The following is a 16,627-nucleotide window of genomic DNA, read 5'->3' as shown; positions in this document are numbered from 1 at the left end:
TGTTAATTCTAATTTTACTAAAAACCCCATGAATGTCTAGAATATGTTCCGACGAACAAAATGACATATCGGGTTACTGTGTATCTTTAATAGTCACGGAGTATTGCTGATTTCCCTGAGAGGTGTATTTTGACAACTTTTTCTCCCAATCCAGTAATAAGGGGAGGTAATTTTAAAGATGAAAACTCCCATAATTCTGTATATCTCTTGAATAAAGTTGTGTTTTGAGTTGAATGTGGTAATTTGAGTCTCTGTGCATGTAATCAAGCAAAAAATACTATACAACTATCAAATTTAGCCTTGTAATATGACGTCATAGTTACCATGACGTCATCAGTAACTATGACGTCATCAGATGTTATCTATGACATCATAAATACTCAATGGTGTCATAATAAATAACCAAATTCCTTTCCAAACCTCAGCTTAGCAACACATGCAATATTCTAACTGATAAATCATGACATGACATCCAAGATTTCAAAATGTCATACCTATGACATCACAGTCATCTGTTTCCACCCCGGTAATTCAGATATGTACCAATGATCATATGAAAGTGTCCGCTGATCCCATTTTATGCGGAAAATGCTATTTTTTCTGCTTTACCGAAGGAAGTGACAATAATTGACAATATTGTATCAACCGTACACTCCATCAATTGAAATTACATGCTTACCAATGTATAAATAAATTGAAAATAATGGTTTCACCAAATATTTAAAAAAATAACACTTACTGTAATAGTTTCCATGGATACGGGGTAATAAATCAGGTAAAACAAACCAGAATTCAGTCTATATGGTTTGTTAGATACCCAATAAGTTATTTTGAGTTTGTTATAAAACATAGAATATCTTTTCAATTTACACTGACTCATTAACATTATGCTTAATTAACCCACCCTTAAAATGGGTAAATATGCGAGTTACCTCCCTTGATTCCTCTAATATGACAAGCCAGATAATAAACAAGTTTTAAATTGTTTTTATGCATTTTTGAGCAATAATGAACTAAAATGAAGCTTAATCAAGCATAATTAAGCACAATTTCCAAAAAAATAACATTTTTCAGCCCTTATAAGGTAGCAGTGTACAGTAAAAATGCCAAATTCTGAAAAATATGGCACATGCTTTAGATATGTAAACATTGCCAGTTAACCTTACATATAACCTCTAATAAAGTATATATATTTGAAATCTGTACAACATTTGCAATTTTAATAGAGCTCTGAAGGATAAGTAAACTGATATTTTCTGTGATTTTTAGACCTGTGAATACCATGGTAACAGCTTAAAAAATTCTCAAAAATTGCAAAATATTATGATATTTGACCCAAAATGGCACAATTCTCTACACAATTTTTTTTCTGAAACCTATTTAAAATTAAATATCTCCATCCCAAAGACAGAATTAATCTTGTTTGGACATATGTTGTAAATTAAGTTTTTCCGCTATCTTACCTTTTCTGTGGGCTTCCATTTTGCGCTGTAGGCGAAACTAAATTTCCTGTGTAAACACACGTTCGGAAAATCCGGATATTTAAAATCCGGAACCAATTTATTGATTTTTGTTTTAATAAATGTGAAGCCTGTATGTACTACTTCATACTGGATATACCAATTATAGTGTACATTTATTTTTTCATTTTTTATACATATCATAATACAGGAGTTATTTGCTTAACAAAAAAATTGCCCATGGCCAGGCTGTCTTACTGTGGTGTGCTACCAAAGGGGCGGGGCCTAATGGGGAAATAGAGGTAATTCCTTCAAATCGCTACTTGTCATAAAGTTATGAATGGATTTGATCCCAATTTGGTAAGAAACATTCTTGGGGGAAGGGGAACAGATTTTGCATAAATGGTGACTCTGACCCCCAAGGGGCCTGAGGGGCGGGGCCCAATAGGGGAAATTGAGGCAATTCCTTTAAATCGCTACAAGTCATAAAGTTATGAATGGATTTGAACCCAATTTGGTCAGAAACATCCTTTGGGGATGGGGAATAGATTTTTTCATAAATGGTGACTCTGACCCCCAAGGGGCCAAAGGGGCGGGGCCTAATGGGGAAATAGAGGTAATTCCTTCAAATCGCTACTAGTCATAAATTTATCAATGGATTTGAACCCAATTTAGTCAGAAACATTCTTGGGGGAAGGGGAACAGATTTTGCATAAATGGTGACTTTGACCCCCAAGGGGCCAAAGGGGCGGGGCCCCATATGGGAAATAGAGGTAATTCCTTTAAATCGCTACTAGTCATAAAGTTATGAATGGATTTGAACCCAATTTAGTAAGAAACATCCTTTGGGGAAGGGGAACAGATTTTGCATAAATGGTGACTCTGACCCCTAAGGGGCCAAAGGGGCGGGGCCTGATGGGGAAATAGAGGTAAGTCCTTCAAATCGCTACTAGTCATAAAGGTATGAATGGATTTGAACCCAATTTGGTCAGAAACATTTTTATGTGAAGGGGAACAGATTTTGCATAAATGGTTACTCTGACCCCCAAAGGACCAAAGGGGCGGGGCCTAATGGGGAAACAGAGGTAATATCTTTAAATCACTACTAGTCATAAAGTTATGAAAGGATTTGAACCGAATTTGGTCAAAAACATCATAGGGGGAAGGGGAACAGATTTTGCATAAATGGTGACACTGATCCCTGAGGGGCCAAAGGGGGGCATGGCCCCATAAGGGAAATAGAGGTAATTCCTTTAAATCGCTACTAGTCATAAAGTGATGAATGGTTTTTAACACAATTTAGTAAGAAACATCCTTTGGGAAAAGGGAACAGATTTTGCATAAATGGTGACTCTGACCCCCAAGGGGCCAAAGGGGCGGGGCCTAATGGGGAAATAGAGGTAATTCCTTAAAATCACTACTAGTCATAAAGTTATGAATGGATTTGAACCCAATTTGGTAAGAAACATTCTTGGGGGAAGGGGAACAGATTTTGCATAAATGGTGACTCTGACCCCTGAGGGGCAAAAGGGGCGGGGCCCCATAGGGGAAATAGAGGTAATTCCTTTAAATCACTACTAGTCATAAAGTTATAAATGCATGTTGTAAACTCAGAGAGTCTGGACTTCATTATTTCTTTAAAGCAGTTGGGATCCCCACGCTATAACCATAAATAGCATTGTTTGAGGTTAACAAACAAAAGGAATTGAACATGAACATTATTTTGACATTTGGTCAAATCCAACCAGGTGAGCGATACAGGCCCCATGGGCCTCTTGTTGTATATTATCAAATTTAAAATATTAGTCTAAAAGTGGTGCACAAATAAGTCCTCCCCAAACTTTCACCCTAGATGAATCCAGAAGGGAAGTTCGGAAAATCAAAATAAAAAAAGAACAATTAAAACTTACACCTGAACTTAAACAGTTTAGCAAATTTACTTATTGAATAATATTTAACGAATATCAATTATGTGTGTATATTGCTAGTCTTTGCCAATGCTGATGATAATTTACATCATGTAGGGTCGCATCAAACCTTGGAAACATAAAAATGTCATCTGCAGAGCTGATTACTCTACAATGTAACTTTAAACAGATGGTATGGCAGATACTTACGTCTTCGTGGTTTGTCCTCATTGTCACCTTCAGCGGGATCCTAAATAACAAGAACACTAATGAAATCAACACTAGTCTGGTCATTTCCAGGTATTGTACGCGACATATTTGTGTACATTATATACTACTTAGTCTACTAGTATCTGTTTGTAGTTGTCCTACCCATCTACCTCCAGAGGGCCTGCACCACCAAATATTGGCTCAAGGTCTCTACTTCCAATTCTGCCTCCAAGGGGCCTATTTTTCACTTTGCTTCCAGGCCTACAATCCCTCCGCTCCAAAGGGGATTCATTCTCAAAATGCCCTCAAGGAGTCTACACCCTCACTCTGCCTCCAGGGGACCAATGCCCTCACTTTGTCTTCAAAGGTCCTTCACCCTCATATTGTCTCCAAGGGGTCTACACCCTCACTCTGACATCAAAGGGCCTACAACCCCTTTGTCTGCTTGGCATTGGACCAATACTCTCACTTTGAGTTGAAAGGACCTACACCCTCCGTCTACCTCCAAAGGGCCTTCGCCCTCAATCCACTTCTAAAGGGTCTATACTCTCACTCTGGCTCCAAAGGGCCTACAACGCCTTTGTCTCCTTGGCTTGGGACCAACACTCACTTTTACTTCAAGGGGTCTACATCCTCACACTGCCCCAAAGGGCCTACAACCCCTTTGTCGCCTTGGCTTTGCTTTGGACCAACACTCTCACTTTGACTTCAAGAGGTCTACATCCTCACACTGACTTCAAGGGGTCTACATCCTCACACTGACTTCGAGGGGCATACATCCTCACACTGTCTCCAAGGGGTCAACACCCTTGCTCTGCCTCCAGGGGGCCTACAACCTCTCTACCTCCAGGGAACCAAGACTCACTTTGACTCCAATGGACCTTCACCCTCACTCTGTCTCCAAAGCGCCTAATTTCCCACATTGCCTCAAAAGGGCCTGCACCCTCAATCCACCTCAAAAGGATCTACTCCCTCAATCTGCTTCCAAGGTGCTTACAATTCCTTTGCCTCCACAGGGCCAACACTCTCACACTGAATCAAAGGGGTCTACACACTCACTCTGCCTCCAAAGGGCCTACACTCTTTTTTTGCCTCTGCCTCTTAAAACTTAAAACTTAAAAGATTTAAAAATTTGCCTCTAAATGGTCTAAACCTTCATTCTGCCTCCAAGGGGTCTACTTTCTCCTCTGCCTCCATGAGGCCTCAAAAGGGCCTATATCGTCCATCTGTCTCCAGTAGGTCTAAACCCATCTGTCTCCAGTAGGTCTAAACTCATCGGTCTCCAGTAGGTCCAAACCCATCTGTCTCCAGTAGGTCTAAACCCATCTGTCTCCAGTAGGTCTAAACTCATCTGTCTCCAGTAGGTCTAAACTCATCTGTCTCCAGTAGGTCTAAACCCATCTGTCTCCAGTAGGTCTAAACCCATCTGTCTCCAGTAGGTCTAAACCCATCTGTCTCCAGTAGGTCTAAAGTCATCTGTCTCCAGTAGGTCTAAACCCATCTGTCTCCAGCAGGTCTAAACTCATCTGTCTCCAGTAGGTCTAAACCCATCTGTCTCCAGTAGGTCTAAACCCATCTGTCTCCAGCAGGTCTAAACCCATCTGTCTCCAGTAGGTCTAAACTCATCTGTCTCCAGTAGGTCTAAACCCATCTGTCTCCAGTAGGTCTAAACTCATCGGTCTCCAGTAGGTCTAAACCCATCTGTCTCCAGCAGGTCTAAACCCATCTGTCTCCAGCAGGTCTAAACTCATCTGTCTCCAGCAGGTCTAAGCCGTCTCAACATTACATTAAAGGATTTACTTCCTTTGTCTCCCCTTTCCAATCCATCTCAATCCATCAAAACTTTTGAAATAGTGGTATATGAGATGTCCACCTCTATCTCTTCATCAGCATTTCATATTCTTTACTAATATTACCTAACAAACAGACTATTATGCCCAAATGATATCCAGTAAAGAAGTTCCACTATACAAAGTATGTTGATTACCTGAGATAACGGTCCATCACAACTGTCCAGGTTCTCCTGCAATACAAGATCACTGTGATAACAAAAATAAAATTATAATGTAACAATGAATAAGAGTATGAAAATAATATGTACTAAAGAAGAATATCAGATTGGTGTTCTAGTTATTAGAAATATAACAGTATTTTATTTATAGAAATACAGTCGAACCCGGTTATATTGAAATGCTCGGGGAATGGAAAAATACTTCAAATTAACCGGTTTTCAATATAACCGGGATCCAGCCTTTTGCCGATAATATTTCGGTAAACAACACACCATTGTTCAATATAGTTGATTTTACTTAGTCAGTATTTACAATCGGTTCCAAAATCATAATAGTTTAACAGTTTATTAAAAATAATGTTAAGCTTGATGGGAGAAGTCTTCGACTGTTGCTTGTTTTTGTTTATGTCGAGTTCGCGGACACACATGAGAACAGTTTCCGGTAAATCCGGGCTACTTTCCAAGAAACTACTGTCTGAAGTCGGACATGTGCATCGATGATAGATGGATTTTCACGAATTGTTTGAGGTTCTGTCAATATCACTGTTCTGGTTACGTTGTTATCATTGTCTGTCGAATCCCTAAGAATGGCCTCGTCATTTGTAATTGTCTCGCGTGTAGTTAAATGAGAGTCAATTTCGATGTATATATGTAGCAGAAGCCAAAATAAGCTGTGTCCCTCAAGGTATATTCGTAAACAAATACAGATTCATGCTCATAACGAACACATTTAATGATTAAAAGTCACAATTTATTTGTATTGTGTAAATCAGAATTTCATTTTTACCTATCTATTGATCGGACGCACGTACCGTAACGGCCGGTAATTATATAATCTATTCCAGTCGTGGCGACTTTCAATTTAAGCGATACATAAACAATGGTTTAGGATTGCCGGGGGCAAAAATTTCCTTTCAAATAAAGCGATATTTCAAATAAACTGATTTCAAAATAACCGATGAAACAATACAAAGACAAAGAAGGCATTTGGACGGGGATTTTATTTCACTTCAAATAAAACGATATTTCAATATATCCGATTTCAAATTAAGTGGGTTCGACTGTACAATAGTGCCCTAGGCCTTTAGAAATATACATTGTTCTAGGCCCATAGATATATGACAGTTTTCTAGGCCAATAGAAATATAACAGTGTTCTTTGTTATAGAAATATAGTGTTCTAGGCTATAGAACTATATGTATAGTGTTTTAGGCTAAAGAAGTATATAGTGTTCTAGGCCAATAGAAATATAACAGTGTTCTAGGTTATAGAAATATAACAGTGTTCTAGGTTATAGAAATATAACAGTGTTCTAGGTCTATAGAAATATAACAGTGTTCTAGGCCTATAGAAATATACAGTGTTCTAGGTCTATAGAAATATAACAGTGTTCTAAGTCTATAGAAATATAACAGTGTTTTAGGTCTATAGAAATATAATAACTGTTCTATGCCTTTACAGTGTTCTAGGTTATTGAAATATAACTGTTCTAGGCCTATAAAAATATAACAGTGTTCTAGGCCTATAGAAATATAACACTGTTCTATGACTATAGAAATATAACAGTGTTCTAAATTATACAAATATAACAATGTTCTAGGCCTATAGAAATATAACAATGTTCTAGGCTTATAGAAATATAACAGTGATCTAGGCCTATAGAAATATAACAGTGTTCTAGGCCTATAGAAATATAACAGTGTTCTAGGCTTATAGAAATATAACTGTTCTAGGCCTATAGAAATATAACTGTTCTAGGCCTATAGAAATATAACAGTGTTCTAGGCCTATAGAAATATAACAGTGTTCTAGGCCTATAGAAATATAACAGTGTTCTAGGCCTATAGAAATATACAGTGTTCTAGGTCTATAGAAATATAACAGTGTTCTAGGTCTATAGAAATATAACAGTGTTCTAGGTCTATAGAAATATAATAACTGTTCTATGCCTTTACAGTGTTCTAGGTTATTGAAATATAACTGTTCTAGGCCTATAAAAATATAACAGTGTTCTAGGCCTATAGAAATATAACAGTGTTCTATGGCTATAGAAATATAACAGTGTTCTAAATTATACAAATATAACAATGTTCTAGGCCTATAGAAATATAAGTGTTCTAGGCCTATAGAAATATAACAGTGTTCTAGGCCTATAGAAATATAACAGTGTTCTAGGCTTATAGAAATATAACTGTTCTAGGCCTATAGAAATATAACTGTTCTAGGCCTATAGAAATATAACAGTGTTCTAGGCCTATAGAAATATAACAGTGTTCTAAGCCTATAGAAATATAACAATGTTCTAGGCCTATAGAATTATAACAGTGTTCTAGGCCTATAGAAATATAACAGTGTTCTAGGCCTATAGAAATTTAACAGTGTTCTAGGCCTATAGAAATATAACAGTGTTCTAGGCCTATAGAAATATAACAATGTTCTAGGCCTATAGAAATATAACAGTGTTCTAGGCTTATAGAAATATAACTGTTCTAGGCCTATAGAAATATAACTGTTCTAGGCCTATAGAAATATAACAGTGTTCTAGGCCTATAGAAATATAACAGTGTTCTAGGCTTATAGAAATATAACAATGTTCTAGGCCTATATAATTATAACAGTGTTCTAGGCCTATAGAAATATAACAGTGTTCTAGGCCTATAGAAATATAACAGTGTTCTAGGCTTATAGAAATATAACTGTTCTAGGCCTATAGAAATATAACAGTGTTCTAGGTCTATAGAAATATAACAATGTTCTAGGCCTATAGAAATATAACAATGTTCTAGGCCTATAGAAATATAACAATGTTCTAGGCCTATAGAAATATAACAGTGTTCTAGGCCTATAGAAATATAACAGTGTTCTAGGCCTATAGAAATATAACAGTGTTCTAGGCCTATATAAATATAACTGTTCTAGGCCTATAGAAATACAAGAGGCCCAATGGGCCTGTATCGCTCACCTGGCTCTACAGCAAATTTGCAGTTGATTGAGGTCATTTCTACAGATACTATGCTGATAACCAATTTATTCAAATATCAGAGTAAGCTTGGTTTATTCATGTCAATAAATTTTCTAGTCCTTCATTCTAGCATAGTATTGGCCTAATTTCGGGTCTTGATGACTCTTGGCTATAGCAAGATTTAAAAAATATTTCACCCCTGTGACCTGAATGTAGGTCAATGTCATTTATTTGAACAAACTTGGTAGCCCTTCACCCCAGCATGCTACAGGACCAATATCAAGTCCCTTGGCCTCTTGGTTATTGAGAAGAAGTCGTTTAAATGAAAAAGTTGACACCAGACGACCAGACGGATGGATGCTGCACCACGGCATAAGCTCACTTGCCATTCGGGCGGGTGAGCTAATAACAGTGTTCTAGGCCTATAGAAATATAACAGTGTTCTAGGCCTATAGAAATACAAGAGGCCCAATGGGCCTGTATCGCTCCCCTGGTTCTACCGCAAATTTGCAGTTGATTGAAGTCATTTCTACAGATACTATGCTGATAACCAATTTATTCAATGCATATTATTGGCCTAATATCGGGTCTTGGTGACACTTGGCTATCACAAGATTTAATAATATTTCACCCCTGTGACCTTGAATGTAGATCAATGTCATTCAATTGAACACACATGGCAGCCCTACACCCCAGCATGCTACAGACAGGCCCAACCTCAAGTGCCTGAGACTCTTGGTGTTTGAGAAGTTGTTTGAAGATATTAGATGATTTGACCCATGTGACCTTGAATGAAGGTCCAGGTCATTCATTTGAACAAACTTAGTAGCCCTTCATCCAAGCATGCTACGGGCCAAATATCAAGTCCCTGGGCTTCTTGGTCATTGAGAAGAAGTCGTTTTAAGATTTAAGCCTATTTGACCCATGTGACCTTGAATGAAGGTCAAGGTCATTTATTTGAACAAAAATGGTAGCCCTTCACCCCAGCATGCTACAGGTCCAATATCAAGTCCCTGGGCCTCTTGGTTATTGAGAAGAATTCGTTTGAAGATTATACCCTATTTGACCCATGTGACCTTGAATGAAGGTTAAGGTCATTTATTTGAACAAACTTGGTAGCCCTTCACCCCAGTATGCTACAGGCCCAATATCAAGTCCCTGGGCCTCTTGGTTATTGGGAGAAGTCGTTTGAAGATTATAGCCTATTTGATACATGTGACCTTGAATGAAGGTCAAGGTCATTTATTTGAACAAACTTGGTAGCCCTTCATGTCAGCATGCTACAAGCCCAATATCAAGTTCCTGGGACTCTTGGTTATTGAGAAGAAGTCATTTGAAGATTATAGCTTATTTGACCGTTGTGACCTTGAATGAAGGTCAAGGTCATTTATTTGAACAAACTTGGTAGCCCTTCACCCCAGCATGCTACAGGCCCAATATCAAGTCCCTGGGCCTCTTGGTTATTGAGAAGAAGTCGTTTGAAAATTATAGCCTATTTGCTACATGTGACCTTGAATGAAGGTCAAGGTCATTTATTTGAACAAACTTGGTAGCCCTTCACCTCAGCATGCTACAGGCCCAATATCAAGTTCCTGGGACTCTTGGTTATTGAGAAGAAGTCATTTGAAGATTATAGTCTATTTGACCCATGTGACCTTGGCTGAAGGTCAAGGTGATTTCTTTGAACAAACTTAATAGCCCTTCACCCTAGCATGCTACAGGCCAAACACCACATCCCTGGGCCTCTTGATTATTGAGAAGAAGTAGTTTGAAGATTATAGCCTATTTGACCCATGTGACCTTGGATGAAGGTCAAGGTTATTCATTTGAACAAACTTAGTAGCCCATCACCCAAGCATGCTACAGGCCCAATACCACATCACTGGGCCTCTTGGTTATTGAGAAGAAGTCGTTTGAAGATTATAGCTTATTTGACCGATGTGACCTTGGATGAAGGTCAAGGTTATTTATTTGAACAAACTTGGTAGCCTTTCACCCCAGCATGCTACAGGCCCAATATCAAGTCCCTGGGCCTCTTGATTATTGAGAAGAAGTTGTTTAAATGAAAAAGTTGACGCCAGACGGACGGACGGACGGACGACGGACGCCGCACCATGGCATAAGCTCACTTGCCCTTCGGGCAGGTGAGCTAATAACTGTTCTAGGCCTATAGAAATATAACTGTTATAGGCCTATAGAAATATAACTGTTCTAGGCCTATAGAAATATGTTTTTATTCAGGACACACAGAAACACACATACTATACCTTTGAATTCCGTTTTTTTATGTCTGTTCTCAAGCGTTCCACTTCAGTTACAAGTATTGTATAGCTCTGGTTTAAGTTATGTTTCTCCATGAACAGTTTGTTCCTTTTCTCCGACTCCTCACTCACTTTCTTTTGTTCTTTGATGCGTTCCTCTTCTAACTGTTTAGTCACAAACAGGAGACCAAAGTTAAATTAGGAACTACATACATGTGCTTCTTTAAAACTGATTCATCAAAACAGTGATGTGCTGATCAAAGATTTTAAAGGTTTCAACACATTTGAGTTCTATAAACTTGAAAGGAGTTTTAATATCATACATTAAACACAATCCTGATAACACTCTTGTTCCATCAGACTATAATGTAAACAGTATGTACCTGTATCTGGTAAATGAAGAAGCTTTTAGACACAGTTAATACTAAAACTCTGTACTGCAACATTGTATAGATGGCCGATATATGTCCTAGTAGTAAAATTACGCTCAACACTGCAAAACTTTAACCATTGGTTTCATAATTAACAAATTCAAATTAACCATCAATTCCTATATGAACTCAGACACGCTCTCTCTTATATACATGTTTGTTTATATAAAGCTGCATCACAGGTTTGGTGACAAGAGCAATTGTAATTACTGAAAAACTTTGAGTGACAAATGTTGATGCCATCTCAGGTAAAGGAACACCTCTGTCTTGCTAAATGAATCTGCAACATGGGAGATAGAAATTCTTCAGACAAAAACTTTGATACAAGAGGCCCAGAGGGCCTGTATCGGCTCACCTGGTTTATTTGAGCAAACATCAAAATAATGTTCATGTTATATTTGTTAATGTCTCAGCCCCATCACTTGTATAAGATTGAATCTCAGCCACCTAAGGATGTTACCACTAAAATATCAATGTCAAACATTACTTAGGTCAAGAGAAGAAGTCGTTGAAATCAATATTGCCAAATGGACCCTTTTTAGCCCCTCCCCTCAAGCACCTGAGGTGTCAGCCCTTTCATTTGTATAAACTTGAATCCCAGGCACCTAGGGATGCTACCACTAAAATATCAATGTCATACATTGCTTAGGTCCAGAGTAGAAGTTGTTAATATCAATATTGCTAAATGGACCCCTTTTGGCCCGGCCCCTCTGGCCCCTGGGAGGTCAGTCCCATTCATATGTATAAATTTGAATCCCAGCCACCTAGGAATGCTTCTTACCAAATTTGGTTAAATTTTTTATCAGTGGTTCAGAAGAAGAAGTCAATTGTTGACGGACGGACCAGGTGAGCTAATAAATCTCTCATTGTAAGATATTTGAGAAATTTGAGGATGCAATAATCTTTTGTATCACCCCACAGCTATATAAAAGCTACCATTTTCTTGTCCATCTCCAGTTTCTGGATCATCTCAAAATAATGGTTTGTTGTCGACAGCTGTTTCTCCAGCAGACTGTCCATCTTTGTCCTTTCCTTTTTCAGCCGTTCGCAGGTTTCATTAACCTGATTTACAAAAGAACTGATATCATGAGTTTGTTTTACTCATTGTTCATTAACTATGGAATGTTCTCTAAAACTAAAAGTATTTCAAGCTAATCTTAAACACTTTTAAATATTGCAAAAAGTAAGTTGTAAACTAAGTAATACAAATGTGAATTATTTGTTATTTTGAACTGTGAAACTAGTTAAATAGATTTCAGTTAGAATTGAGGTTTGTATATATTTCTGTACATTTTTATATAACTTCTGGTATTCGTCAGTTTCCATGCGGGACATGTGCAGATCTTCAGCTGTCTGGGCCAGTTCCTGCTGCATCTCTTCCAAATTCTCATTCAGCATCTGCTGCTGCAACATCAGGTTTGCTTCAATTGTAGACCGTTCCGGCACATCCTGGGGACAAAAATGAGACAAGAGGCCCATGGGGCCTGTATCGCTCACCTGGTTGGATTTGACCAAATGTCAAAATAATGTTCATGCTCAATTCCTTTTGTTTGTTAACCTCAAACAATGCTATATATAGTTATAGTGTGGGGATCCCAACTGCTTTAAAGAAATAATGAAGTCCAGACTCTCTGAGTTTGCAACATGCATTTATAACTTTATGACTAGTAGCGATTTAAATGAATTACCTCTATTTCCCCTATGGGGCCCCGCCCCTTTGGCCCCTCAGGGGTCAGAGTCACCATTTATGCAAAATCTGTTCCCCTTCCCCAAAGGATGTTTCTTACTTAATTGGGTTAAAATCCATTCATAACTTTATGACTAGTAGCGATTTAAAGAAATTACCTCTATTTCCCCTATGGGGCCCTACCCCTTTGGCCCCCTCGGGGGTCAGAGTCACCATTTATGCAAAACCTGTTCCCCTTCCCCAAAGGATGTTTCTTACTAAATTGGGTTCAAATCCATTCATAACTTTATGACTAGTAGCGATTTAAAGGAATTACCTCTACTTCCCATATTGGGGCCCCGCCCCTCAGACCCCTTTGGGGTCAGAGTCACCATTTATGCAAAATCTTATCCCCTTCTGCCAAGGATGTTTCTGACCAAATTTGGTCAAAATCCAATAAGAACTTTTTGACAAGTAGCGATTTGAAGCAAATGTTGACGGACGGACGACGGATGACGGACCATGGCATAAGCTCACCGGACCTTCGGTCCAGGTGAGCTAAAACTGAGTTGTTACCATGGACTTACCGTGGAGGTGTGGGACGGGTCTGGTTATAGTTGTGAAATGGTAAGACTTACAGTGGAGGCGAGGGACGGGTCTGGTTATAGCTGTGAGGTGGTAAATCTTACTGTGGAGGTGAGGGACGTATCTGGTTATAGATGTGAGGTGGTAAGACTTACCGTATAGGTGAGGGACGGGTCTGGTTATAGCTGTGAGGTGGTCAGACTTACAGTGGAGGTGAGGGACGGGTCTGGTTATAGCTGTGAGGTGGTAAATCTTACTGTGGAGGTGAGGGACGTATCTGGTTATAGATGTGAGGTGGTAAGACTTACCGTATAGGTGAGGGACGGGTCTGGTTATAGCTGTGAGGTGGTCAGACTTACAGTGGAGGTGAGGGACGGGTCTGGTTATAGATGTGAGGTGGTAAGACTTACAGTGGAGGCGAGGGACGGGTCTGGTTATAGCTGTGAGGTGGTAAGACTTACCGTGGAGGTGAGGGACGGGTCTGGTTATAGCTGTGAGGTGGTAAGACTTACCGTGGAGGTGAGGGACGGGTCTGGTTATAGATGTGAGGTGGTAAATCTTACCGTGGAGGTGAGGGACGGGTCTGGTTATAGCTGTGAGGTGGTAAGACTTACCGTGGAGGTGAGGGACGGGTCTGGTTATAGCTGTGAGGTGGTAAGACTTACCGTGGAGGTGAGGGACGGGTCTGGTTATAGCTGTGAGGTGGTAAGACTTACCGTGGAGGTGAGGGACGGGTCTGGTTATAGCTGTGAGGTGGTAAGACTTACCGTGGAGGTGAGGGACGGGTCTGGTTATAGCTGTGAGGTGGTAAGACTTACAGTGGAGGTGAGGGACAGGTCTGGTTATAGGTGTGAGGTGGTAAGACTTAGGGTCGGGGACGTGTCTGGTTATAGATGTGAGGTGGTAAGACTTACAGTGGAGGTGAGGGACGGGTCTGGTTATAGCTGTGAGGTGGTAAGACTTACAGTGGAGGTGAGGGAGGGGTCTGGTTATAGCTGTGAGGTGGTAAATCCTACTGTGGAGGTGAGGGAGGTATCTGGTTATAGATGTGAGGTGGTAAGACTTACCGTGGAGGTGAGGGACGGGTCTGGTTATAGCTGTGAGTTGGTAAGACTTACCGTGGAGGTGAGGGACGGGTCTGGTTATAGGTGTGAGGTGGTAAGACTTACGGTCGGGGACGTGTCTGGCTGTGTTTGACGTAAAGAAACTCCAAAGGACAATCGTGACTGACGCTCTCCTATGTAAGCAAAACAAAAGTAATCAGTATTATTTTGAATCTACCTGATACACGGTAAGTATTCATTCTAAAATAATATAAATGGTTGTTTCACTAGATATTGCCTGATAACCTTGAGATTGGTTATATCCCACAGGGTTACATCTTTTTTCAAGACCAACTTATTTAAACAGGTGTACAGTCCAGACAAGAGTTTAGTAGCTTCCTCAGCTACAGTATAGTTGTTAAGATGAGCTATATTACACCGTTGTCCCAGGCAAAACTAGTTCATAAGTATTGAATTTCGTATAACACTACCTTGTACACATTCTGCAGTAAATAGGCGAACACCTTAATCTACATGAATACCATTTTTTAATAAATATCAAATATTTAGAATTCACAATAGAAATATTCCCAGTATTAGTTTTGCACTTAAAATTTCACAAATATAGTGAAATTAAAACTCATGCAATTTGTTATAGCATTCGTATAAAACACATGTACCCTGCTGGCGTTCCTGTCGGATTCGATGGATTCTCTCCATATCATCTTTCTCTGTCTGTATCTCTCTAGCCCTCTGTTTATATAGCTCAGACTGCTGGTGGTACTCCAGACTCGTCTTTAGATAGTTTACTGCAAAATTCCACAAAACATCACTCAAACTTTAACTCACCTATAAAATGTTTCATCAATTAGAATTTACAAAATCCTACGTTTTAAGCCTTTCACAAAGTAACTGGGTAGTATACAATGATATGATCACAGGATTTTGTGATCGTGATAAGGGTTTCATATTTCAGTCATACCATTTCCACAGCCTCAGTGACATAAAAGTGGACCTTTTTCTCATTTAGTTATGAATATCTTTCCTTTCCTTGGGGGTGTGGCAAAGAAATCTCAACCCGAGGGGGAATTCATGAACATCCAACCCGAGACTTGCCGAGGGTTGGACATTCATGAATTTCCCCGAGGGTTGAGATTTCTTTGTCACACTCCCTAGGTTGGGAATGATTATTTTTCTCCCACCACCCCAAATAATTGCATATCAAATTGGTGGTCAAGGTATGTTTGTAAACAAATGCACATGGTTGGCGGATGAATATCCTCATTTGAAGAATTACCCATCACAACCCAACACAAGAGGCCTATGGGCCTTAATGGTCACCAGAGTTATGATATATTTTAGCATATTTGACCCCTGTGACCTTGAATGAAGGTCAAGGTCATCCATTTGAACACAATTGTTAGCCCTTCATCCCAGCATGCTACAGACCAAATATTGGGTCTCTGGGCCTTTTTGTTATCAAGAAGGAAGTGTTTAAAGATTTTAGCACATTTGACCCCTGTGACCTTGAATGAAGGTCAAGGTCATCCATTTGAACAAACTTCGTAGCCCTTCATCCATGCATGCTACAGACCTGATATTGGGTCTCTGGGCCTTTTTGTTATCAAGAAGATGTTGTTTAAAGATTTTAGCATATTTGACCTCTGTGACCTTGAATGAAGGTCAAGGTCATCCACTTGAACAAACTTTGTAGCCCTTTATCCCAGCATGCTACACACCCAATATTAGGTCTCTGGGCCTGTTGGTTATTGAGAAGTAGTTGAAAATGTAAATTGTTTACGACGCACGACAGACAACGCACGACGGACGCCGCCGGACAAAAGGCAATCGCAATAGGTCAACTGAGACTTTGTCTCAGGTGACCTAAAAATGCATCCCAATATCATTACACAAGAAAACATACGTCTAAAATCAATTCACAATATTTATTCAAACAGACACAGAAATAAGGCATTAGTGATACTATTCTGACGTCAACAACAGTACATAAAATTCTGTGTCTCATATTGAACCTTAAATAACAACGCGGGAACTATTAGTGACATCACTCAAAAAGTACTTCCGTAAGTA

The 16,627-nt window shown here is 39.3% G+C and overlaps 1 protein-coding gene across 3 annotated transcripts in view; it reads right to left on the bottom strand.

The window, feature by feature from the left end:
• The window catches only part of LOC117335072 (caspase recruitment domain-containing protein 9-like), a 55,416-nt gene that overhangs the window by 25,443 nt on the left and 13,346 nt on the right, over positions 1-16,627 (bottom strand). For all 3 annotated transcript variants that reach the window (XM_033895011.1, XM_033894996.1, XM_033895003.1), the window contains exons 6-12: positions 15,217-15,345; positions 14,663-14,730; positions 12,533-12,691; positions 12,179-12,304; positions 10,818-10,976; positions 5,565-5,600; positions 3,578-3,617 (exon numbers count right to left, since the gene is read on the bottom strand). In XM_033895011.1, coding sequence (XP_033750902.1) covers positions 3,578-3,617; positions 5,565-5,600; positions 10,818-10,976; positions 12,179-12,304; positions 12,533-12,691; positions 14,663-14,730; positions 15,217-15,345 — 717 coding nt within the window. The remainder of the gene's footprint in view (positions 1-3,577; positions 3,618-5,564; positions 5,601-10,817; positions 10,977-12,178; positions 12,305-12,532; positions 12,692-14,662; positions 14,731-15,216; positions 15,346-16,627) is intronic.

This window comes from Pecten maximus, chromosome 1 (assembly GCF_902652985.1).
Source record: "Pecten maximus chromosome 1, xPecMax1.1, whole genome shotgun sequence".
NCBI classification, from domain to species: Eukaryota; Metazoa; Mollusca; class Bivalvia; order Pectinida; family Pectinidae; genus Pecten; species Pecten maximus.
This window is presented reverse-complemented; position numbering and strand designations above follow the sequence as displayed.